This window comes from Opisthocomus hoazin, chromosome 18, assembly GCF_030867145.1.
Source record: "Opisthocomus hoazin isolate bOpiHoa1 chromosome 18, bOpiHoa1.hap1, whole genome shotgun sequence".
NCBI lineage: Eukaryota > Metazoa > Chordata > Aves > Opisthocomiformes > Opisthocomidae > Opisthocomus > Opisthocomus hoazin.
Window position 1 is genome coordinate 16,585,657 of NC_134431.1, and position 21,205 is coordinate 16,606,861.

The window sequence follows — 21,205 nt, forward strand, 5'->3', positions numbered from 1 at the left end:
GGGAAATGCTTTCAATTTCTCGTGAACGGACCTTTTGCAGGTCTGTGTGGTCTCTGAGCTGAGTCATAAATATCGTTAGAAATACACAACGTTTAGGGTATAACAATTCAAAATTCATAGCTTATGAAATGGAAAAACCTGTCTCCAGTTATGAAGCAAATGATGCACAGGACCTTTTGCGTGGTGAGGGATAACATCTGCCATGGCTGAAACGAGTCTGGGTCTCTCCCATAACAACAGGAAGGGAGCCAAGAAGCAAACTGAATCTGAGTCTATATAAAAGATTTCAGGGGGACGTGGATTTCATTGCAAGCTGGGAGATGTGGACATTAAAGATGACTTAAACAAAAAGGAGGTTAAAGATGCAGAATGGGGTTCTCAGAAGCATCTCAGCCCCATTTTCAGAAGTAATGGGAACTGACTTCTGGTCCCTGAGCTGTAATTGAGAATTGCACGCGAAGACCTGCAGCCTGGTCTCACCGCAGGTCACTCTTGGAAATCAAATCTGGGCATTTCCTGAAACTCAATCAGTTCCACCACAATGACACGTAACACAGGAACGTGTGACCTCCAGTCACACGTTTACAGCACAAGTATGGATTACTTTCCCAGTAAGTCATTTGGGTTGTGTAGGTTTCGGTTTTAGAGCTATCTCACAAAGTTTAAATTTTGAACCAAGACTGTACTGGAATGTGAATAATTGGAGCTCTTATTTCTAGGGACACACTGGTCACAAAGGAGAACCTGGTGAAATAGGAAAAGAAGGAGAAAAGGTAAACTTAATTCAAGGGGGATGTGGAGTATTTTTCTCTTTAAAAGCACCATAACAAATAGTTTCTTCAGAAGATAGGGAGAAACGAGGCAATTGGCTGAACGATGAGAAGTTACTGTGACTGAAGCACACTGGCTTCCATCGCTCTGCATGTATGACTGTGTGCTAATACTTCAAGAAAATTCATCTGCCCAATAATTGTAATGTTAAGATCAGTTTGAGAAGTTAACGCCTGTTGTTTCACATGCAGGGATGTCAGCTCAGGAAAAAAGTCCTGCATTAATCACTCGGGTAAATTCCTGGCTGATCAAGTGTTCTTGCACGTAGAAGAAATTGCCTATAAAGCAGAAGCAAATTCTGACGCAGAAATCTGAGTGGGAGGGAGCTCCAGGAGAAAAGATGGGAAGGTCCCTGGCTTTGGGTTGGCAGGCTCATGCTGTCTCGCCTTTCGTCTAATTATTTTCTCTCTCCCAGGGCAACCCCGGCCCTCCGGGTCCTCCAGGCATTCCCGGCAGCGTTGGCCTGCAGGTAACACCTACTCTTCAGACCGGTTCCCATGACCTTTTTACTGTGAAACTCAATGGTGCCATCAATCACTTGGTGTTACACAAACAGCTCTTACCTCTGCATGATAACAGATATGAAAGTTGATGCTGGTGAAAAAAACAAATTCTGCTGGTTTCACTGAGCTGTAATATAGGTGCCGCTTTTGGCCCATCATCTTGGATGAGCCATGCAAGCGATAGCCACTGTCTTGCTGGTAGTCTGGTAGAGTCCTGAACACCTTTTGGGTGGCTCTGAGGCTGAGCTCCTGGCTGGCTCGGCAGCCCGGGGAGTGGGCTGGGGAGAGCAGGCGCTCTGAACGCACATCTGCATGGGGTATCTCCAGCGTTGCTTGCTCGGGGGTCATCACTGAAGGGGAAGATGTCTGTGCACCAGAAGGCTGAGCTTTCTGCCGCACTTCACTGTTTCTTAGCGTTTTCTGTGCTGATGAGTTGCTACGTCGTGCTGTTCTGCCATTTTATGTTTAACACTAATCAGGTTTTAACTGATTTGTTTTCTTAATTAGGGACCAAGAGGACTAAGAGGCCTCCCTGGTCCAATGGGTCCGGCTGGTGACAGAGTAAGAAAAACTTTCTTCTGATTTCCATCCCCCCAATTTTTTCATGCAAGGTCCAGGTGGCATTTGTCCTTACTGAAGACCACTGGGGAACTTGTAAAGATGCAAAGTGCAGGCTCTTCCCTGCACAGACTTCAAGCAGAACAACCTTCCAAAGGCAGGAGGAGTCTACATACCTAAGGGATTGACAGGCCCAGCGTTGGTTTGGACATGCAGACCAGAAGGACAAAGTGCTGCTCGTGCAGGGCGGACAACGCTGAAGAATCTTGCAAAAACACCGGAGAAACATTTCATGAACACTTCCCTTTCTGTACTGTCTCTTTACAAGAAAAAGCCAAAGAATCACTGATGGACAGATTTTCAGGACAAAAAAGTCTCCTCAGTGAGAACAGGATCAATCTCCAGGTCATCGTGGCTTTGGACTTTTGCCAAGGTCCCTTGACTATTGCCCTAGAATGGTTTTGAATTTGATAAAGTCATGCATTTATTTGGGAACAAGTGTGTTATCAAGATACGGAGGCGGTGACTGATCACACGTGCATCACAGAGATAATGGGGTGGAGAGATCCAGAGTAAAAACCTGCTTGTGCAGAGGGGGAGCTTTTGCAAGACTGTGTTGAAAGCTAGCAAGAGCTATGGGGTATCTTTCCAAGGCTTCGTGTGTTTCCTTGGATTGCGGTATAAGGTAGGGATACTGTTCCTTCACCCTCTGCCAGCCACAGCATTACAATGATGTATTTATTCTTTGCAGGGTGACATCGGTTTCAGAGGGCCACCTGGAATCCCGGGACCTCCAGGGAAAGCTGTATGTATCCACTTCTCAGCATCTCTGTGGCCCTGCCTTCCACGACCAAAGCCCGAAGTTTATTCCTCCTGCACTAAACCCTTTGCTGCCAGAGAACAGGAGGGCTGTGCTGACCGTCTCACATCAGATTATTCCCTTTGCCTTTTTCCCCACAGTTAGAGCAATGTTATTCCACCTGACTCAGATCTCATGATGTCTCTCCCTCGGTCGTGCCCCATGCCAGAATGAGGTGACCACGTTCCCATTGCTCTCTGTTCTTCACTGCTCTCCCCTGAGCATCAGCAGCTGTGGGCGAGCACTTGAGAGGGGCATCTGCGGCGTGCTTGGGAAGGAGAGTTTTGAGGAAGAATCAGTAAGCGCTACCCTGAGCTTACATCCTCTGAGCCTGGTCTATTCCCAAGTGCCCACAGCTCGCACGGGCTTTTGCTAGAAGCAGAAATAGTTGTGTGTTAAAGATGCAGCCCTCATCCTTTTGCAGAGCTCTGGGGTGAAGCGTAGAACACTGAACCTGCGGGCAGAGCCCCATGCCCTCCTTACTGTGCCCAAATATGAGACCAGAGCTGCATCTGCAGCATTATGGCCTCTCTAAGAGCATTTTCCACCAGCCTGCCACCAGTTTCTCCTTAGTGTGGATAATACGGCATCCACTTTATAGCAGGCAGCTTCACCTGCCCACACCAGCCAACACGCCGCAGTCCACGATGACCCCGTGGCAGTGCCACCCTCTGTGGAGCCCTCCCTAGTCTTTGCAATTATAGAATAAGTTCATCCGAACTAAAATAAAATGAGCTTCTTACTGGCCACCAAATATTTAATTATGCCAAGCAGGATCTAAACAATATTAAAGTTCTTCTCCCGCTCTGTTTCTGGTTAAAGAAAATGCTTCATGAAATGAAGGGGAAGATGGTGTCTGCCCCGAGGGGTTGTTGGCAGAGTCCCTGATGCCATTCTTTGTGTGTCAGGAATTACAGAGCGTAACGGAGAAAGTACAGCCAAGCTCCTAGGGGAGCTAACGCCAGCAAACAGCACAAAACCCTTCATCATCTGTACCCTTGAAACATCAGTCTTTGTCACTGTGTGGTGAAGGTGCTTAACGTGTTTTCCTCCTCTGTCGTAGGGAGACCAAGGAAGCAAAGGACCTCAAGGGTTCAGGGGGCCCAAAGGTGACACTGTAAGTGCAGCAGAACACCCATCTGCCCAAATATTGGATGTGACATTCGAAGGAGTCTGACAGGTTTATTAGGGCTTGTGCCCCGCTTGGTTTATTTGAATGGGAGGTGAAAGGGATGAAAGCATTCCTCTCAAAAATGAGACCTTTAAGTCTTATTAAAGATGCCGAAGTAATAAGATGCCTCGGTCCTTCTTACAGCCCAGAGCATGGGGATCAGATCTTGCATCTCCATCCCTTGAAACAATCAGGAATTTTCCTAGGTGCTGCAACCAGCATTGGGCCAGTTTTCTGGTGTGTCCTAAAAGAACCACCATACCTATATGAACAGGACAGGAGCCAGCACAAACTGAATGAAATTTCCCTACAGAGCTTGAGTATTATCCTTGTTGACTGATTGTTCTTAAGGGTTGTGTCCTGGCTAACGCAGGATTTATTGCTGATTTCTAGGGTAGACCTGGACCAAAAGGAAACCCAGGGGCTCGCGGACTCATAGGAGAACCTGTAAGTCAATTAAGGAAGATGCCAGTCTCCCTGTGGTTTTGCTTGCAGATAATGAGATAAAACATGATAGGAGAAATCTTGTATCTTACAGTCTTTCCTATCAAACTTCTGCTCTGTGGGTCTGTGTAACCTGCAGTGTAATCCTGGTTGGACCAGGCCCTAGTTGTACTGCTGTTTGTGAAAAATCTCCCCAGTACAACTAGAGCTGGACCCATTGCCAAAATGTTCTTCATGAATGTATTTTGCAAACCAAAGAGTCTCCTCATAACCTTAACTTGCATTGTGCATGGTTGCAGGGCATGCCTGGCAAGGATGGACGGGATGGAGCTCCCGGACTCGATGGTGAGAAGGTTTGTAAAGTCCTACTTAAACACTGCAGGAAAGATTTCTCTTACCGTCCCATGTGTGTTGCAAAGCCACTGATGCTTGTCAAGAAAGAGCATGAATGAAAAGCTTTTGCTTCTAAAGAGTTTTCCCGTAGTGTAACTAGTGAAGAAGAGTGAAGTTGCTTCTATTAATTAATCCCAAGGAAGCTTCCTTTAATGAATCCCAAGGAAATTCCGTAAAGAGATAAGATGCACATATGGGCCATGCACGTATGGTCTAAACTCAGCTGTGTCCCCGTACGTAGTGGTTCCTGTTGGCTGACTCTAGGCCTTCAGTGATGCCTCTTCAGAGCTGTTGACAGACACAGACATCCGTTTATTTCGATTGCCTGTAGACAAAGTGCTGTCAGGTACTAGTTGCCTGGTTTTGGAATGGTGATCCCACAGCAATGTGGACTGTGTGCTGCCACGGAAGACTGGGAGCTGCAAGGAGATGAGAGAAACCCCTGGGAGCTGTGGGCAGCCGGTCCCCGGTGGGTGCCCACCCCCTGTAGACACAGCGGGCTCTGGGTCCTGCACAGATGGGGAGGGAGAAGAGATTACAAATGTCTGCTTGGGAATGCGTCCCCTACCTGTGTCAGAGCATTTTCCAGTACCGGAGGGTCCTTCCTAACCTCTCGCTATCCACAGGGCGACGCAGCTCGCATGGGTGCTCCGGGAGAGAAGGGGCCGAACGGACTGCCCGTGAGTATGGCAGCAGGAGCCGTGCCCTCGGGGCGGTGCGGCAGCCTGGCCTGCGCACAGTGACCCTGCCTGGGGAGGGGGGGGGGGTCATGGTCTGCGTTGTCTCAGGAGGGTCCTGTTTAAGCTAAGAGGAAACCCACTTTTCCCACCGTACAGACAGGGAAGCAGTGTAGAAGACAATGGAAAACATCTGGAGTAGCATCATATACTAATACAGTAATACCCTGGCTTTTGGGCACTCTGACTCTGTTCAAAATTCAAATTTGAGAGGGATTTTCGCGTTCACATCCCAGTGCCGTGCATCCCTTGTGTAGGGAGGCAAGATCTGGGAAAGAAATGGCCACAATTCAACAACAGCCTGAGCTCTGTCCCGGGCTTACTAATGTTCACTGGCAAAATGCTTCATCACTCCAGTCTTCCAACTATTTAAATAGAGGTAAGGTATTCCTTACTTCGTGTCTTACAGCATATTTTGAACATCCCTGGAGAGAGGTTTCTGCTGTGCAAAATGTTGCTGCTGCTGCTCTGTTTGTATATTCCTCCTCTTTGCTCTAATTGTCAAGGATCAGTGTGCGCAGAGCTGCTACGGCAGTGAACCGGGAGGAAACTGAAGCCATTATTTTCATGGTGAAAGCTGCAGAAATGTAAATCCTCCGTTGCTTCAAGCAAACATTGCTCCTTGTGTGTCAAATCAGACCAGAATAACAAATTTAATAACTCCACTTCTTCTGACATTGCTTTAATATTTTTTTTTTCAGGGACTGCCTGGAAGAGCAGGTATTAAAGGCTCAAAGGGTGAACCAGTAAGTGAATCTCTCTGATGGTGGGTTCTGGTGCAGAAGCTACTAAAGTTGTCACGGCAAGGCTTTTCAGCTTTTGGGGATTGGTGCCCATCAGTAGACCCTGGGAGGACGCACACCGCAGTGCTGGTGCCAGCGTTCCTGCCAGGGCTGAGCTCCCCGGCAGCGAGGAGCAGGCTCGAGGGGTAATGGCTGAGGTGGCCGTGCTCTTGCACCTGGCTCGGTGGCAGATGCACAGGAGAGGCGTCAGTGGTTTAGCAAACCTCAGAAGGAAGCATTCCCCCTTTTGTTGAATTCCCAAGAGCAGGCTTCGTCTTTGGGAATCAAAAGGCTGAGCATCCCCAAGCAGGAGCTGGATTATCTCATCTTTCCTTTTGGAGACTTCCCCCCCATCCCCCTAGAAGAGCTTTAGATTGGCACCTACATGGGATATAAAAGAAAATCTCAGACAGACCACAGCAATCCAGCACAAGGCTGTCCTAGAAAGTGTCTTTTTTTTTTTTGTCCCTCCTTTCCTTTCTGAATTTCCTCCTCTGCACCTGCATCATTATTCTTGTTAAGCCTCATGCGTGAGAGAGCCCTGCAGGAAGGTGCTTCTCCTGGCATCAAGGTGATGCAGAAATGAATGAAATGGAGCATCCCCGTGTCGCCCAGTTGCGGTGGGACGTGGTGGCACTGCCCCGGGGCTGGCAGCCCTCCCCGCTCGCTGGTCCTGGGACAGGACGTATGGCTCAGCTGGCCTTTAAATGTCCATTCTTTAGAGGTTTCTCTTCTTGGTCTTCAGGCTGTAGAATTTTAAAGCTGTTTTTATTTCCTGAGCCAGGTTTTACCTCCCTCCTCCATTTGTTGCTCTGGGCAGGACGGAAGTGACTCTCTGAAGTTGCGCCCTAACCCAGCGTTTGCTTTCTCCTCTGCAGGGCAGTCCTGGAGAGATGGGAGAGGCGGGTCCCTCCGGAGAGCCGGGCATCCCTGTACGTATCCCCAGAATCTGCACTCACCGTGAGTGTGTTTTAAACCAAGCTGCAAAGCTGGGTCTCTCCGCGCTGCTTCCCTGCCTGAATAAAGCTTTGAGTAGCGCGACAGGGGCTGCGCTGCCTGCAGAGGTGGAAGCCCAGCAAGGCAGGCAGCGGGACCTAGGGGGATGGGGCAGAGGGGCAGGGAGTTTGGGATCGAAAGAGCCTGAGATCCCAAACATATTCCAGCTCTGCAGCGGGCTGGGAAGGGTGGATTCGTGGCTCCTAAGTGGCACGGCTGACTTTGGTGTTATTGCCAGGGCGATGTCGGTATTCCTGGGGACAGAGGTCTGCCGGGACCCAGAGGAGCAACAGTAAGTACAACGCTGCTTGTGAATGAAATAGATGCCAAAACAGAGTTCAGTACATGGGGGTTTCTCTCTGGCTGAAGTAAAGGCCACGTTCTCTCTTGGGATTGTCTCTGGGTTTTGGCAGCAGAGGAATTGCTCCCCCGTGAGTGGGTCAGATCCTGCTCTCACCCACAGCTCCATGCAAATGCCAAGTGATTCTTCCCCTTTCGTTTGGCAAAGAAAGCTGCAGCTCTCCAAGAGGTTGGTGGAGCTGCTGCAGCCGGACGGGAGAGACTGGACAGTCGGCAGTTCCCTCATTAGTGATAATAAGGCTCAGCTTGTGCTGAATGTGAGTCATTAATGAAGCAAAACTCCTGCATTGCCACCAGCACATGGAACACAAAATCCTTCCCGCTCCTCTGTCGCTTCCCTTGGCGCAGCAGGTTCGCTGCGAAACCTGCAGCCGTACGAGCGACAGCCCTGGAGAGCCCGCACGTGGTCACGGTGAATGACAGGGGCGTGAAAAGTGTTCAAAACTCGGTAGACCTGCTGGGAACCTCTTGCCTTTCTCGCACCGAGTTGCGTGCCTTTCCCAGCTGCTTGACAATGCCCCAGAGCTCACAGCCATAGGGTGCAGCACCAGAGCAGTCTTCAGGTGGGGAATCTGTCCGCACATCTCCTTCTCCCACCCAGTCCTGCAGCAGCGTTATCTCGCTGGGAGCTTGTAGGGTGAGCCCCTAGGAAACAAAACCCCAAACACAGCTCTAACAGCTCTCCCTTTTGCTCTCTGAACTGACAACTTTTTGAAACTTCTGGGTTAGAAACCGCTGAGGTCCTCAGTGGAGCATCTCGCTCCTGCTTTCTTTGCATTCCCTGCATCATCTCAGAGCCTGAGAAATAAATTGGAGTTGCAATGCAAACCTGAAAACAACTGCGTGGCTCCCTGTCGTGTCCCTGCTGAATAGCAGAGATGATGATAAATGATATCAGGATGATAAAAACGTGACTTTGTTCACAATACTAAAAAAGCTAGGATACCTTTAATTTTGTCACTCCCCAACTAGAGTGCTGCCGTTGCGGTTGGACCTGACCCTCCCGTGGTTTTGTTGGGCTTTTTTTCTTTTCCTTTTTTGCCCCTCTTAATCTCATTTTGAAATCCAGAAGCCTACAGCAAGTCTAACGTGATTTCTGATATGTGCCACTTGGAAGAAATTGAACTGTATGATGATTTATTGTTTGTGTGCAGCTGCTCTTCAAAATTCCAAGGAGAGGGAAATCAGTCTTAGAAATAAACTAAATTAATAATGTTTGCTTTTATGTCTGCAATTTTTCATCAGAATAGCTGGCCCCACAAAAGGTATCACAGTATTGTAGCCAAAAATCCAATGCAGTCGAGCTGATTGCGTTGGTGCTGGCTCCTGACGTGGGTGCAACAGCAGCTGAACCCCTGTTTATTCCTAACCTGGGTTTCCAATTTCTGATTTGTGTTATTGGAGTCCTAATTTACGTGAAATATGGTTAAGCCTGGACTGTTCTAAGAGTTGCAGGATTTGTCTAGTGTTAAAGCTGCTTGGCTGAAAATAATTTGACTTTATTTAGCACAGCATGCCAAGGGTTTCTTCCCATTCAGAGGCTGTCGGGTTCTGTCGGGTCCCACCACTTTTGAAGGCACCAGCACAGCAGAGTCATTTCTGATGCAATTTAACGTAACTGTCGTAGAGCTCTGTATTTATAACTCTCAAAGTTCCTTACTGAATCGCAAGCAGAAAACAGAAGTGGAAACAGTAACCACAAAAACACCTGAGCAGTCAGTCCTCTTGTCTTCTGAAGACGCTGCTGCTTTATTTCAGCAGGTTGGCTCCTTCCTCCGGCCAGACCCTGGTTTCAGCACAAGGTTACGGCCAGGCAGGGTGAAGGACGACTGGTTTAGATCCTGCATCGAGTCGCATGTCACACGAGGGTTTCCTCTTCGTGATGATGAGAAAAAATTCCGAGAGACAGTGGATGTTCAGATACCAGGGAGAATTTGTAGGGCTAACAATTGGGGAAAAGACACTCAAGGAAACATTAGAGATGGCATTTTAAGGCAGAGCACTGCAGGCCGGCAGACAGCTGGTGTCTTGGGCAGGTGGGACAGTCCGTGCGGACGGATGTCCTGCCTGCGGCGGCCAGTTCGAAGGGTGTTTGTGTCCCTTAACGCTGCGCCCGGCAGAGAATGGGGACAAAGCTGAAGTCCCACCCTGTGACAGAAGTTTGCCTAAGGCATCGATTTCAAGAAGACACTTTACAAAATGGGATTTAGATGCCTAAATTATTAGGGTTTTTTTCACCCAAGATCTTTATCGCATATGTGATTTTTCTCAGTAGAAAGCAGTAGAGTTCCCACTGGTAATGTTCATGTTCTGTCCAGTGAGCCGGGCTCTCAAGAGCACTCGCACTAACAGCAGAAGGCACTGCCTTTTTCTCTATTGCAGGTACAAAATATGTCCAGGCAAGTGGCCACAATTGCCATTTTTCATGGCCAAGGGCATGCAGCACGTGTTTTACAGTAGTTTCTTGCAGAACTGGATCAATTAAAAGTGTAATATTGGGACAGCAGATCCCCTTTAACATACACTGTCTATTTTTTATCACGCTACCACTTTTTGCTGTCACTGATGTTCACTGTTCATGAGTATGGTATGTCAGTAAGCATTAATATATACAAATAAGTATTTTTGCTAATAACAGCAGCAATATTAATAGAGCTCAGTAAACACCAAGCACCACTTTACAGTGGTTCATCATCAGCAATGCCGCTGTGCTGCCGGACAGAGCTGCGTGCTCGCTCGCTGTTAGAAGCGAGCCAGTTTCATTACACAAGTGACATACCCGGCCCTGAATTTTCTCCTTGCTGAAGTTTATCTTTCTCTTTTCAGGGCCCGCTTGGTCTTCAGGGCCCGACGGGAGCCCCCGGTGTCAGAGGTTTCCAGGTCGGTATGCTGACGAGGGTAATTTAATGTGCATCGTGTTTTGGCGGCCACTTCTCTGCAAACCTCTGGCCAGACAAGCTCGTGATAGCAACAAGTGATAGGAAGAAACGTCGTTCCACTTGCCAGAACCAAACTGACACCGTTATTAACGGAGCGCAGTAGAAAAAGCTCAAGGCCAGATAAGCTGCCTACTGCAACAATTTATTTTTAGCATTTGTTTGCAAAAGAAGGGTTGGAGTTTGGCCTATGTAAAAACACTGTAATTGCTCCTCGATCTGGACGCTCCCAGCCTGTTTGTCTTCCGTGAACTCCTCCTCCCTTCTGCTGCGCTGGGGATGCTGAGATTTCTTCCTCCCCTCTCCAAGGGAGCGTTCGCGACCACTGTCCATCGCCCAGCGAAACTGGCTGCAAACCAGTGCAGGGTGCTTCCTTCCGGGAGCATCGCTTGGTCGGGAGGCACCGATGGGATTTTATGAGCAGAAGATTAGCTCCAAGGGCCGGAGCGCGTTGGCCGGGCGGCTGGAACGTGGCAGGGCAGAAATCAGAGCGAGCTGTACCGACCAACAGTCAGCAAGCGGTCCCTAGGTCTAGGGGGGGAAAAGGAGAGAGGAGATCCAAGACAAGTGACCTTTCTGAACACGTTATGGAGACTGGTGAGCTTTGGGGATGTCAAGATGTGCAGGGTTTCCTGGCACTTGAAGCTGTAGCTCTTTCTGGTTTGTTTTCCTAACAGGGTCCCAAAGGTGCCAGCGGTGAACCTGGTCTTCCTGGTCCAACTGGAATTCGTGGAGAGTTAGGTGACAGGGTAAGGAGAAGACATCTGTAAGCAATTCCTGTTTGGGAGACGTGAAATAAGAGCATAAGGGGGCCCCGAGCATGGTGTAGCTGATGCCACCCCGCAAGAGCCAGCAGGCTTGGTAGAAGGTGGGTACACCGGGCACCCCAGCCCATCCTCCGCAGCTGCTGCGAGCCCAAGACAGACCCTACGGCAGGTAGCAGGCTTCATGGCCCCTGTCTTTTCTGTTCCTGTCCTTGTTTCTGTTTCAGTTCAGGTGCTCATGCTGGTTTTAGACAGGAGGGTTTTGTTTAACAGAGGCTTTGGGATCCTGTCCTAGCCAGAGCAGCTGATTGTTTGGGGTTTTTCTCTGCTCTGTGTGCTGATTTCACCAGAGCCTTGCTCCCCACGAGCACAGGAGAGCTGATTCACGCATTTTTGTTATTCAGATGCTTGATTAGGACTTCTGAATTTTTTAAAATTAAGGTTTACTCAGTGATTTTCTTTCTGAACAGCAACACACCTGGGCCCCACACCTCAGAATAAATGCGACTTTTTATTTAAATGAATTCATTCTCATTTAAAAGCAGCCAGCAGGGCAAAGTGAACGGCATTTGTTCGGGGCTTGCAGGAGAACAGTAGCCGTGTGTTCGCCGGCGCCCTCGACGCCAGCTCTAAGGTGAAGTTTCCGCGTAAGCGATCGCAGCGGCACCGCGGGGGTTTCTCAATGGCCCTTCTGTGCCGGCTCCAGGCGGGTTTCAGAAAGCCTCTCGGAGGGACTGTGAGCCTGCGAGCGCAGAACAGGAGGGTTATTGTGGGGCTGCGGGGTCCTGGCTGCACTCAGGGCTTCGCTGCGGTGAAAAATGTACAGTCAGAGGGGAAGAGGCCCCTGCACAGAGCAGCCTGCTATCCAGAGAGCTGCTCAGAGCACAGAAAGGGAAAACATTATGCTTAAAGAAAAAAAAAAAAAAAAATCTAGGTTTTATCTCTGGTTCTGAAGTTAAGTGTAGTTACTCCAAGATGTAATTGTTCGTTGTTTCTTAACACTGCAGCTCGTTAACAGCTTCCCCCAGGAAAACAGGCTGTAGCAGGTTTGGATAACTCTGGAGACTTCTCACCTCCCCGTTCGCAACGGGTGCTCAGAGTGACTTCCATCGGCCCGGTCCCACTGGTGTCGGTGGCAGCCACGTGTGGCCGTAGTCCTCCTCCGTGCGGGCAGCAGCCAGGGCTGTGCCAGCAACCAGCACGTTTCCATGCCTATTACCGGGCACAGGATTTGGGCTGGGAAGACCCTGAAACCTCAGACCGTGTCTTTAGAGCTTAAAGAAACACCATTTGCTGCCGGGGCGATGGCATCTGCTGGGGCGATGGCATCTACCGGGGCGATGGCATCTGCTGGGGTGACAGAACAGCAGTGCAGGTCGCACCCAGGGTTTGCTTTCCCGGCAGCCCAGCCGGCCGGTCCTGCCACGCACGGAGAGGAGAGCTGCACGTACAGGATCGATACAATTACGCCCTCCCAGCCGCAGCTGACCCATCACGCTCTCCGCAAATCAATTGTGGCTTTTTTCTTCTTTGCAAAAAAAGAAAAAAAATACTCCTGCAAGCCTGAGTTAACAAGTACTGATATCTTTTTCACAGTCCTTGGGGTGACTGTGGCCAGGAATACGAACCAGCACATCAGCAAGCCTATTTTCTTGCATGAAAAATACAAGATGCTTAATGGATTTGACTGTAAGATATGAAATAGCGTTGAGACGATCTATAAACCATCTTGCTGGAGTGGGATATTGGGGAGAGGAAGGATTTGACTGTTATTACTGACTGTGGTAGTAACAGGTAAATATTTCTTCCGAAGTATTGTTATTAAGATCAAATTCCTGGGGATTCTGAATGCCGGCAGCCATATGGGGCAGTGTCTCTCTCAGCTCCGTACTGGCATCACTAGATGCTCGGCAAAAAACGTTGGTTGTGTTTAACGGATGGAGTGACACAAACGTGAGGACAGCTGGAGGGCGTGGAGCTGATGGTCCCAAAGCCCTGTCACTTGTTCCTGCTGCTAGGAATCACTGCTGCTGCGAATTACACAGTTATGAGTCCAAATCTCCTGGGCTAGGCTTTTCCTTAGGGACTGGTCCTTGCCGGACGCAGTCTGTGGGCACTAAGCTGTGGTTTATTGCTCGAAACTTCCATGGAGCTTTGGGACTCTGTGAAGTTGGAGGCATAAATCTAGGTGCTAATCTTCAGAAAAGAATACGTCGCCTTTCATAGAGTCACAGAATGGTTTGGGCTGGGAGGGACCTTAAAGATCACCCAGTCCAGCCCCCTGCCATGGGCAAGGACACCTTCCACTAGACCAGGATACTCCAAGCTCTGTCCAACCTGGCCTTTGCCATCGGCAAACGTCAAATGGGAGCTCTACAGAGCCACAGCCATTTTGTAATTTCCATGCTCTGTTTTCTGTTTTGCTGATGCAAATTATTTTTTCTTTACTAGAAATCCCCCCCTTTTTTAACTTATTCAGTGCTTGACTTGAACAAAATGACATGCCTTTATATGTGTTTGTCCTTCTCTAAGATTCTGTTCTGCTGAGCCATCTCCAGATCCAGTTATTAAAAAAAAAGATCAGTTTGCAGATGCCAGACTGACAAATGTGCTGTAGAAATCTTTTTTTTGAGGGGTAAAATGGTTGAATTTCCCACGTTGATTTTCCACTAGAGAAAAAAATTCTGGGGTTCTCCTGAACTCCTCGTTGGCTCTGCTAAACGGACTCAAAGTCACGGAGAAGGGCTGACAGTGTCTCCTGTCCTCTCGGTGAATGCCAGGTAGAGAGCGTTAAAGTTGGAAGGATTTTTCAAGCTGTCTGAATTATCCCTAGGGTGATAATCAGTTCATCCTCTACATGTGTTTTATTGCTGTGGCCATGTTGGTCTGTGAATCTCAAAGTCGGGAGCACCTAACTCGAAATCCGCAGGGAAACCAACAGTGATAAAGCCCTGAAAAAATATCCTGTCTTCTTGCCCTTGCGGTACCAAAACGTTCTCGTCCATTCTATACCGTGAGTAAATTCAATCTCCTTCTCGCATCTTCAGGTGTGAAAGGCAGAGATCGATTTCCCACCAGTCTCGCCCTGGACCTTGTCCGTTACTTTGTGAATTTGTAAAATTGCTGTTTCAGTCACGATAGCGAGATGACAATAACGAAAAATAGAAAGCCAGAAGCAAAAGAGTGTTCCTGCCCCTGGGATGGATGTGCAAGATGACTGTTGTGAAGGAGGTTTTACAGACTAGGATTAAAAGCACAGAATTCACTTTAGTTTTATTTAGGACATTGAGGAGGATGGTAGGGAAAAGGCCAGTGTGGATAACCTGTGCCAGGCAGGTGGGGAGCAGTGCGTTGCCCATGTCAGGAAGGTCTCTGGTCTGGTTGGATGAGGAGATGGTGGGCAGAAGACCACCAGGCCTGCGGTGGGAGGTCCTGCCTGGTCTGGCAGCTGCTCTGCGCTGCAGGCAAGAGACCTGAGAAACTGTCCCACAACACAAACCGGTGACTGGAGAGAGTGCCTCAAAACTGGCAGGGAGGCATAAAATCTCTTCCTGTTTCTAAGAAACATGAATGAGATTTGGTCCCTCCTACTTGGCAGTTAGGAGACTAATTCCCAACCCCTCGCTGCGTGAGCGACTGTCTGACCGCACCAGGAATGCACAGGAAAATAACCGTCTGAACTCATTTGCCTTCTTTCTTTTGGTTTATTCTCAGGGTCCTACTGGCGTTCCTGGTCCCAAAGGCAACCAGGTAAGCGAAGCTGACCTTCCTCCTGGGATCACGCTGCAGTCAGCAGAGGCATTCAAACCCTACCTTGACAGCGTAGCCTGCTTTTCCTTCTTTCCAATGCAAACGTTCTGGAGCAGGCACCAACAAAACCCCCTTTGGTCCCGTTTCTCCTGCGTTGGCGAGAGATGGAGTCTGTTCTAATGGAGATGCACAACAGTGCTGCGATAAATACACTAGACTCCTGCAGTTCATTTTGTAACCATGAGGCATGCCGTGTATGAGCTCCTCGCATCATATTCCTCCCAAATTCAGTTTAGAAGCGCTGAACATCACGTGCCTGATGGAGAGGATTCCTCCTGGCCTCAAAGCTTGGCAGACTAATAGACTAAATTAATCTTTTACTGTTTGCTGCGTAACTTCCATAGTTGGATTAATCTCAGTGGTGACCTTTTGAGCCAGTTTTCATCAAATACATGGCTTTTGTTAATGCATGGCTGTGTTTTTGCAGAAAACGAGTGCTTTTCCAGCAAGCGTGGCTTGTTTTGTTTACCGCTGTCGGTGTCTGTGTGGTCCCTGTTTTGTCGCTAAGGGAAAGACCAACCTAACCTGCATTCCTCTTGAAATAACTTCTCTTAAGCCAGAGAGTCACCATAACAATGCTCATTAGCTGCTCTAATTGCTGTGTAATGAGCCAGCTCTGCTGCACACGCTGCAGTTGCCTTGATGGAGGTGATGAACAAATTGCTGCTCCTTGTCACGGCTAGTGAAGTTAAGGTCAGCAGAGCACTGGCCACCTTGACGTTAGGGTCCCCAGACGGAGCGGAGGGGGATGGTCCTCACCAAGAGGTGGATCGCTTCTGTGTAAGGGTGGGATGAAGCTGTTCTGCAGGTGACTCTTCCCACTGAGGAGGCCTAGAGGACACAGTTACAGTGGACACCAGACATTTAGCTGTCATTTCAAATGTGCGTTTTCTGTGAGACCCAGAGCTGCGGAACCTGAAATTCAGATTCCCTGTAAGAGAAATGCCAGTGCCGGCCTGTGGATGTCTTTCCTGGCCACCCCATCATCTGTACGAATTCAGCCTTTCATCCAAGTCTCAGCTTGTTGCAAAGGGTGCCTAGTCCTCATGCAAGCTGCCTTGCACCACGAGTGCCGTTGTCAGCAGGGGAGCAGCTACTGAGGAGCTCAGCTTTGGGAAGAGAGGACTTCCGCTTGCTGGAGCAGCTGTGTGAGCTGCAAAGTGTCCCCACCTCCCTTCAGAGTGGAGGTTATCCCGGTCTCAGAGTGAGCCTTACTGTCAATAATCTTTGTGCACCGATAAGCACAGTGTTAATTCTGGTATCTCACTTTCAGGGCATTGCTGGAGCAGATGGCCTCCCAGGTGATAAAGGAGAACTGGTAGGTGTCCTTAAATTCCGTAGAAAACACTCCTGAAATAACAGATGGGTCTAGAGAACCGTGTGTCGAGAACTAATATGGTCAGTAAGAATTAACTAAGACCTCCAACCCTGATGGCTGTGAAAAGGAGAAGGCAACCTAAGCCTTTCTGCCACCGTAATGACAGTGTGCATCAGCTCTCCTCTTGTCTTCAGGATGCACCAGACAGCCAGTGTGACCTTTGCAGAGCTGTGGCATATCAGCTCTCATTTGTCATTTCGCTCCTCAGAGCGGCGGACATTGCTCTGTCCGGGGGGGTTTGGTCCATCTCAAGAAGCAGCCACGTTGCCTGGACCTGCGTTCAGCACTTGCAAGCAAGTGCAAGGCTTGGCGTCAGAGTCCTCTCCCTGTTGTGCCAGGGCTGAACCTGGTCTCCAGCATCCTCCTACCATTCCATTCCCCCTTGCTAGGAAAGTCCTTTAGGTGCCACGGACCTGTCATCGCAGCTTCCCGGAGCGTGGGAGATTTGACTTTAGGGGCGCGTTTTCTGAACGGATCGTTCTTTCTTATTTCCCTTTTCTTTCTAACAGGGTCCCTTTGGTCCCCCTGGCCAAAAAGGAGAGGTACGTGTCAGGCATTGCGGGCTCATGCCCCGAAAGGTTTGGGAGCAAACATGCTTATCGCATCTTTTGATGATGTATCTCCATAAACTGTATTTTGGCGTTGTTTCCTAGAAGCTTGTTTTAGTCACAGCCATGCTATAAAATTTATGACAGTCACAATTTTTCTGTGGCATTCCAAACATTCAGATGTGTTTGATCATTTTGCTGCAGCATGGACTCTTACTACCATGTCCTATGTAGGTAAAATCACCCGTATGATGTAAAAAGCGTACATGTTCAGCCAGGTCAGTTAGTGAAACCCAAAGAAAGGCTTAACTAATCCCTATGAGAAAATAATAGACCATGTCTTGTGATTTAAGTGTGGGTTGTTTCCCCCCCCTTCCTTCTTCATTACAGCCAGGAAAAAGAGGAGAACTTGGTCCAAAAGGTGTCCAAGGACCTAATGGGACAGCTGGCGTACCAGGGATCCCAGGACTCCCAGGGCCCATGGGCCATCAGGGGGAGCAAGGCGTTCCCGGCATCACGGGAAAACCGGGGCCTCCGGTAAGTATTGCCCGCTTCTGGGGCGCAGCCGGGGAGCCACTGCGGTGAATCAACGGCGCGGGGATTTTGGATGCGTGCTCACAAAGGAAGGTCCTGCTTTGGAGCAGGCAAAAGCAGGGAACCACACATGCAAGCTGCCAGTCTCGCATCAGGAGTTTAACAGCACAAAAAGATTCACAGCTCGCAAGCTTCAGAATTAAAATTCCCAGCACACATGCCCTGGAGAATTCATCTCCTCTGCCGGTGAAATGCAGACAGGTTACCGGCGTCCTTCGGAGTGGGCTGCAAGTCGCTGCTCCCATTACAAAAGCGAGTTTGGAGTCGGTCATTTAAAAATACAACTCCTCTTCACTGCTTCAACTGTTAGACCTCTGTCTTGGTCCAGAGCTCGTGTTTCATCATTCAGGAAAGGCCAAATAAGCCCCAGATTAAATATCTGGCCTAACATTACAATTAATCTCTGCCGTTAATATGACAGAGCTTCTAAATTGAAGCCGTCATCTTTTGAAAAGGGGATAAAACTCCACTCCTCTTCATGCGGGATCCTAAGCCTCTCGCTGAGCTGCTGCAAATGAGTTTCGTGTCCTGGAGCTTCTGTCAGGGATGATTATTGATAACGTCGTTTGTATAAAGCCGGATTCTTCTGTTAATTGCAGGGCAAAGAGGCCAGTGAACAGCATATAAGAGAACTCTGTGGTGAAATGATAAATGGTGAGTATTGCTGGGAGAAAAATGATTTTAATTACTATATTTAGCTGAAGATGAGTAAATTCTGAACGTAAGATGGCTCCTGAGATTTGTTATTTTTCTGTCTTAACAAGAAAAAAGAGGTTGACCTTTAAGGAAATTATTCAGGCGGTCACCGTGTTTTCTGGGATGTCTCACTTTTTCTAAAATTAGTAGTTTTAATTGATTCATCATGGCAACATACAAAGTGTGCTGAAAGCAGCTCTGACACAAGGATCGCACGTGCATGCTGCAAGCGTGTCTGCCCCAACGCGTGTCATTCCGAACTTCAGCTCCTGTCCCCGCCCGGCGCACCCCATCTCCCTGGAGCGGGGCTCGGGGCAGGGGCCAGCTCCCACGGAGGGTTCTTCCTCCCTCTACTCTGCCCTGGTGAGGCCTCATCTGGAGTACTGTGTCCAGTTCTGGGCTCCCCAGTTCAAGAAAGATGAAGAGCTACTGGAGAGAGTCCAGCGGAGGGCTACGAGGATGATGAGGGGACTGGAGCATCTCTCCTACGAGGAGAGGCTGAGGGAGCTGGGCTTGTTCAGCCTGAAGAAGAGAAGGCTCCGAGGGGACCTAATAAATGCTTATAAATATCTGCAGGGTGGGTGTCAGGAGGATGGGGCCAAGCTCTTTTCAGTGGTTCCCAGTGACAGGACAAGGGGCAATGGTCACAAACTGAGGCACAGGAAGTTCCGTCTGAACACGAGGAAGAACTTCTTCCCTCTGAGGGTGACGGAGCACTGGAACAGGCTGCCCAGGGAGGTTGTGGAGTCTCCTTCTCTGGAGATATTCAAGACCCGCCTGGACAAGGTCCCGTGCAGCCTGCTGTAGGTGACCCTGCTTCGGCAGGAGGGTTGGACTGGGTGACCCACAGAGGTCCCTTCCAACCCCTACTATTGTGTGATTCTGTGAAGTTACTGTTCTGCCTGTAGAGCTTCCGTTCGCCATCTGGGGTGAAGTTAAACTCTGATGACTTGTTTTAATTAGTTAAGTCTCATTTTCTAGATTATCTGACATCTTTTAAAGTGGTTTAGGAAACAGGAAATATCAATGGCTTAAAACACCTGCCAATTTCTGAGCAAAATCTCCCTGTGTGGAGATTTAAAAAAATAAATCAAAGCCGCAGATGAGCTGAGAGGACAGAGTCAGTGTTCAGTTTCCTTCTGCCAGAAGCAATAGGTGAGTCTGAGCGGGATCGGCCCAAGCGTGCAGCTCTGCTTTACTGCCAGACACTCGGCCTTCAGCTGCTCCCTCATTAAGCACATGTGGTGGGAGATGACAAACGGCCAAGCAAAGAGCGAACAAGGGTGGGTGTCAGGAGGATGAGGCCAAATTCTTTTCAGTGGTGCCCAGCAACAGGACAAGGGGCAATGGGCATAGGAAGTTCTGTCTGGACATGAGGAAGAACTTCTTCACTCTGAGGGTGACGGAACCCTGTCCCAGGCTGCCCAGGGAGGTTGTGGAGTCTCCTTCTCTGGAGATATTCAAACCCCACCTGGACGCGGTGCTGTGCAGCCTGCTCTGGGTGACCCTGCTTCGGCAGGGGGGTTGGACTGGGTGACCCACAGAGGTCCCTTCCAACCCCCACCATTCTGTGATTCTGTGATTGATTCTGTGATTCTGTGATTCTGTGATGTTGGACACACCATTTTTAATTGTTCTTTTCAGATCAAATCGCACAGTTAGCTGCTAATCTGCGGAAGCCCTTGTCTCCTGGAATGACGGGTCGTCCTGGCCCAGCAGGTCCCCCAGGTCCTCCTGGAGCGATGGGGCGTGTTGGGCATCCCGGTCCTCGTGGTCCTCCAGGATACAGAGGGCCCACAGGAGAGCTCGGTGATCCTGGGCCCAGAGGTAGGTGAGACTGAACCCACCAGCTTCTCTTCTATACCTGCTGAAATAAATGGCAAACTTGTACTAATTTCAGCGGTGGAGGAGAAAAGATGAGGCCTTGGGCAGCCGATGGAGTTCTAGAGGGCAGGTTGGCATCTCTAGGGATGCAGCGTAAGCAGAGATCCTAGCAGTGCCCTGAGGGTTTCGAGCTTCTCCTGATCTTTCCCCTCCCTGTCCTTGGATCCAGCCGCAGCACACAACTCACTGTTGCAATTGTCTGTGATTAAAGGTGACACTGGTGAAAAGGGAGATAAAGGACCTGTTGGCCAAGGTATCGATGGGCCTGATGGCGATCAAGGGCTTCAAGGTAAGGCTGTGCAAGTAATTTAATAAACCATGACCCGAGTAAAGGCTTAAGAGAGAGCTCTGCGTGGTGTTGGCAGTGTATTATAATCACTTTGTCCCTGCAGTCATTACCGTAGGGTTGTTTTCCTGTGGGTACAGCAAGTGCAGACAGTTAGCACAGTAGAACTTGATTAGCACATCCCCTCTTCACACCACTCCTGACTAGTCCTAAATATTTTGGAGGATGTTTTTGAGAAGAGGCTGCTGGGACAGCCAGACTCTTCGTTTGTTCTTGGTTTCTTCCACTAATGGCTGTGAAAGGGCAGGAGCTTTTATAGATCGGGAAGTCAGAACCCTTCTTAACTTACACCCTCGTGGTTGCCAGTGTCAGAGGGTGGCTATTTTCAATGGTACTTCATATGCAGTAATTAACTAGTTAATTAACAAGTGGTGTATCAGGTCAAAGGTGTGCAACACCTGTGAAGCTCCAGCCTGAGGCACAAGCACCATGCCTGCTGCCTGTTTCCTGATGGACACGTGTCTTGTTGATGCTCGGCCTTAAGAACACCCGCAGTGACGGCTGCAGCCCTCCAAAATTCAGTTCATGTCTCTGGATCGAGCAAGAGAAATGGGGGACAATATTTAATTTTACCAGAAACAAATAAGACTGCCTAGTGTAATGATTTTGAGAGCA

General features: G+C 49.1%; 1 protein-coding gene across 1 annotated transcript in view; it reads left to right on the top strand.

Annotated features, from left to right (window-relative positions):
• COL9A3 (collagen type IX alpha 3 chain) overlaps nucleotides 1-21,205 on the top strand; it is a 40,815-nt gene that overhangs the window by 17,136 nt on the left and 2,474 nt on the right. Inside the window, exons 12-31 of the mRNA XM_075438801.1 lie at nucleotides 720-773; nucleotides 1,247-1,300; nucleotides 1,842-1,895; nucleotides 2,644-2,697; nucleotides 3,815-3,868; nucleotides 4,316-4,369; nucleotides 4,666-4,719; nucleotides 5,386-5,439; nucleotides 6,198-6,242; nucleotides 7,157-7,210; nucleotides 7,513-7,566; nucleotides 10,461-10,514; nucleotides 11,248-11,319; nucleotides 15,049-15,084; nucleotides 16,418-16,462; nucleotides 17,032-17,064; nucleotides 17,461-17,607; nucleotides 18,264-18,318; nucleotides 20,005-20,187; nucleotides 20,456-20,533. Of these exons, the coding sequence (XP_075294916.1) occupies nucleotides 720-773; nucleotides 1,247-1,300; nucleotides 1,842-1,895; nucleotides 2,644-2,697; nucleotides 3,815-3,868; nucleotides 4,316-4,369; nucleotides 4,666-4,719; nucleotides 5,386-5,439; nucleotides 6,198-6,242; nucleotides 7,157-7,210; nucleotides 7,513-7,566; nucleotides 10,461-10,514; nucleotides 11,248-11,319; nucleotides 15,049-15,084; nucleotides 16,418-16,462; nucleotides 17,032-17,064; nucleotides 17,461-17,607; nucleotides 18,264-18,318; nucleotides 20,005-20,187; nucleotides 20,456-20,533 (1,288 nt within the window). The remainder of the gene's footprint in view (nucleotides 1-719; nucleotides 774-1,246; nucleotides 1,301-1,841; nucleotides 1,896-2,643; nucleotides 2,698-3,814; nucleotides 3,869-4,315; nucleotides 4,370-4,665; nucleotides 4,720-5,385; nucleotides 5,440-6,197; nucleotides 6,243-7,156; nucleotides 7,211-7,512; nucleotides 7,567-10,460; nucleotides 10,515-11,247; nucleotides 11,320-15,048; nucleotides 15,085-16,417; nucleotides 16,463-17,031; nucleotides 17,065-17,460; nucleotides 17,608-18,263; nucleotides 18,319-20,004; nucleotides 20,188-20,455; nucleotides 20,534-21,205) is intronic.